This window comes from Galeopterus variegatus, unplaced genomic scaffold, assembly GCF_000696425.1.
Source record: "Galeopterus variegatus unplaced genomic scaffold, G_variegatus-3.0.2 Scaffold5216, whole genome shotgun sequence".
NCBI classification, from domain to species: domain Eukaryota; kingdom Metazoa; phylum Chordata; class Mammalia; order Dermoptera; family Cynocephalidae; genus Galeopterus; species Galeopterus variegatus.
In genome coordinates this window covers 151,170-154,720 of record NW_007731327.1, presented here as the reverse complement: position 1 = coordinate 154,720, position 3,551 = coordinate 151,170, and the positions used below count along the sequence as shown (strand labels likewise).

The following is a 3,551-nucleotide window of genomic DNA, read 5'->3' as shown; positions in this document are numbered from 1 at the left end:
TTTTTTTTTTTTTTGGACGAGATTCAACTCTTTACATCACCTGGACTTTGTTTCTCTTGCAGGTGGAAGATGCGCTCAGCGAAGTAGATTTTCAACTCAAGGTGGACCTGCACTTTGCAGACACTGAACAACAGTGAGTGGTGTGGAAATCCTTTAATTCTGGTAGCATGATGTCCCCTACACCCTTTCCACATTTCTGGGACATTCTCACTGCCACAAACCTTAGAATGCCTCTAAGATACAGATTCCTGATAAGCCGGGATGTCCCTCCATAGTCACAGCTTACCCAGGAACATGGGCTAAGAATTTCTGCATGTCATTTCAAACTGCATGCACTTTAGGCAAGTAGCTCAATCACTCCATATACAGAAAACTCCTGCTTTCTGGCTTTATTAACTGGAGCCTTCCCATGTCTGACACCTGTGTACATTTCCACTGCAGTATTAATTGGGGGTTTTAGATTCCTAAGCCTACGAGGCTACAAACCTCAAAGTCCCTTCTAAATCAAAGGAAGTTCTGCCAGGATTCTGCATCTTTGTATGAAATATCTTCTATTGTGTTTCAACTCACTGAAATTGAAAATTCATTTATGAGCAACCTGCTGATTAAACAAGCAGGAGGCAACTCTTCTTTCTCATAACTGCTTCCTTTCTGTTTGTTCTGTGGCCTCTTCCTCCCACCCTGGGTGAGCTATCATGTCATTTAACCTCTCCAGGTTCTTTCAGGTAATACATAGTCATGCTTTTCTTAGGTACCGAAATGTCCAGCCAAGTGTAATATTAAAACTCTAAACTCTTATCCAATTTATAGCTTTTTTCTGTTTCCTCTATTCTCCACTCTGCCCCTAGATCCAGGCTTTTCTCAAGATAGAAAACTCCCACTGAAGAAACAGGGCATGGTGGGGGGCTTTGTATTTTTCCCTTGCCTTCTTCCCCGTGGTGGTCTGTGGGGCTTGCAGGTCAGGCACAGTGAGGAGGGAGAAGCTGGAGGAAGGGAGAAGGGCTCATCTGAAAGCAGAAATCTTCATATGGCTGATGCTGAATAGTCCTTGGGGGTTCTTGTGAATTCCTTGCAAATATACCCATTGGGAAGTCCCCCACCCCCATCTGGTCCCATCCCTGCAGCTCTGAAACAGTGATGCGTCTTGTGGCTGGCCCACTAATTCTCGCAGGAAGCTCCTTGGGGCAGATACTTCTCCAGAGAACCCACATCTACTCCATGGGAAATAGACACAGGCACTTTAACCTCATCCCACACTTGTGCGGAGCCCATTCTGACAAGGTTGGTCACTCCTCTTAGGTCAATCCAGCCACCCTCAGCTTCTCTCCTGATGGTCATCTTTGAAGGATGACTTGAACACCAGGATCTATGTTCCCACAGCTCTCGGGGACAAGGGGCAAGCTTACCTGAATTCCCTCCTCCTTTGACTTAAGGTAGAGGAGGGAAAACTCCTTTTTTCTCTGTTCTATTAGCAGAATCTCTGTACACACTGAACAATCTGCAAATTAAAATTAATCCTGACTTCTAGTCTCTATAACCTCTTCAGAAAATGCTTCACATTTCACTTTGGCAAATGGGGAATTAGGAGGCTGAAGGGCCAGTGTTTGTGGAGGTGTCCTGCCCATCCCTTCAAATTTCAGACTCCCTCTTGGGACCTCCTCCGTCTTTTCAAGAACTGTCCCATCCCTGAAATCTGTCTGATTGTTATGGGAGTTTTCATACCACGAGGAGTGCAGTGGATTGAATTATGTCCCCCCTAAACCCACTGAAACTTAAATTGTCTCCCAAGTTTTATGTATTAGAAACTTGGCCCCCACTGGGACTGTTAAGAGGGTGGGAAATCCTATTATGGTTATCAAAACGTGGCGCCTTGAAGAGGTGATTGGATTGCAGGATCGTGCGGTAGTGAATGAATTAAAAATGGTGGTCAGGGGCGTGGTTCTGAGGGCTTTAAAAGAAGAGGNTTAGGAGGCTGAAGGGCCAGTGTTTGTGGAGGTGTCCTGCCCATCCCTTCAAATTTCAGACTCCCTCTTGGGACCTCCTCCGTCTTTTCAAGAACTGTCCCATCCCTGAAATCTGTCTGATTGTTATGGGAGTTTTCATACCACGAGGAGTGCAGTGGATTGAATTATGTCCCCCCTAAACCCACTGAAACTTAAATTGTCTCCCAAGTTTTATGTATTAGAAACTTGGCCCCCACTGGGACTGTTAAGAGGGTGGGAAATCCTATTATGGTTATCAAAACGTGGTGCCTTGAAGAGGTGATTGGATTGCAGGATCGTGCAGTAGTGAATGAATTAAAAATGGTGGTCAGGGGCGTGGTTCTGAGGGCTTTAAAAGAAGAGGAGAGTCTGTCTTTCTTTCTCTCTGTTCTGTCTTTTTCCATCATCTTGGAATGTGAAACCCCTGGGTCACTGTTGCCACCCCCAGGTGGACTTTGGACTTCCCAGCCTCAGAAATTGTAAGCAATAAATGTCATTTTTCTTTATAATTACCCAGTTCCATGAATTTTGTTATAAGCAACACAAAACGGAGTAATACAGGAAATTGGTACCAGAGAAGTGGTGTGTTGCTCACAACAAGTACTTGAAAATCTGGAAGCAGCTTTGGAACTGTGTGTTAGGCAAAGGTTGGAGGAGTTTGGAGGACTCAGAAGAAAACAAAAAGACAAGGGCAAGTTTGGAGTGTCTTAAAGACTGGTAACATGGTGTTGAGCAGAAGGCTGATAGAAATATGGACTGTAAAGACCATTCTAAGGAGGTCTCAGATAGAAATAAGAAGGAGTTATTGGAAACTGGGGCAAAGATCATCCTTGCTGTGAACTGGAAAGGAACTTGGCTGCATTGTGTCCATGCCCTAGGACTTTGTGGAAGTTGGAACTTAGGAGTTGTGAACCAGAGTATTTAATGGAAGAAATTTCTAAGCAGCAAAGCATTAAGGAAGCTGCATGGCTACTTGTAACAGCCTACACTGAGTTATGGCAGCAAAAGCATGGCATAAGGCCAGGATTTAAAAGGGAAGCAGAGTGTAAAGATTTGGAAAATTTGCCGCCTGGCCATGTGGTAGAGAAGCAGAGAGCATGCAATGGTGCAGCCCGGAGACCATTAGCTAAGAAGATTAGTACAAGATTATCAAGAGTAGAAAAAGGGTCAGAAGGCATTGCAGAAGCCCCTGGGACCAACCCTTCCAGTTCGGGCCCAAAGGCCTAGGGAGACAAAATGGTCTTGGGGAACAGGCTTGAAGTGTGCTCCACAGGCTTGATGCCCAGGGCCACCTTGAGAAGCTGCTTCCAGCAACCAGCTGCTTTGGCTACTCGAGCCATGGCTAACTTGGCCTCAGGTGTGGCTGGACATACAGCTTTGGAAAATAGGACCCACAAGCCTTAGCAGAGTCCCCATTGTGCCAGGTCTGCAGGCTCAAAGAATGCCAGAGCTGGGAAGGCTTGGGAACCTCCACCCCAATTTCAAAGGATGTATGGAAAAGTCTGGGAGCCCAGGAAGAGATCTGTCACAAGGTGGAATCACCACAGACAACCTTCACTAGAGCAATGC

General features: G+C 45.7%; 1 protein-coding gene across 1 annotated transcript in view; it reads left to right on the top strand.

Annotated features, from left to right (window-relative positions):
- Positions 1 to 62: 62 nt before the first annotated feature.
- FAM135B (family with sequence similarity 135, member B) overlaps positions 63 to 3,551 on the top strand; it is a gene marked incomplete at its 5' end in the record, with an annotated part of 120,917 nt that continues 117,428 nt past the window's right edge. Inside the window, one exon of the mRNA XM_008589109.1 lies at positions 63 to 133. Coding sequence (XP_008587331.1) covers positions 63 to 133 — 71 coding nt within the window. The remainder of the gene's footprint in view (positions 134 to 3,551) is intronic.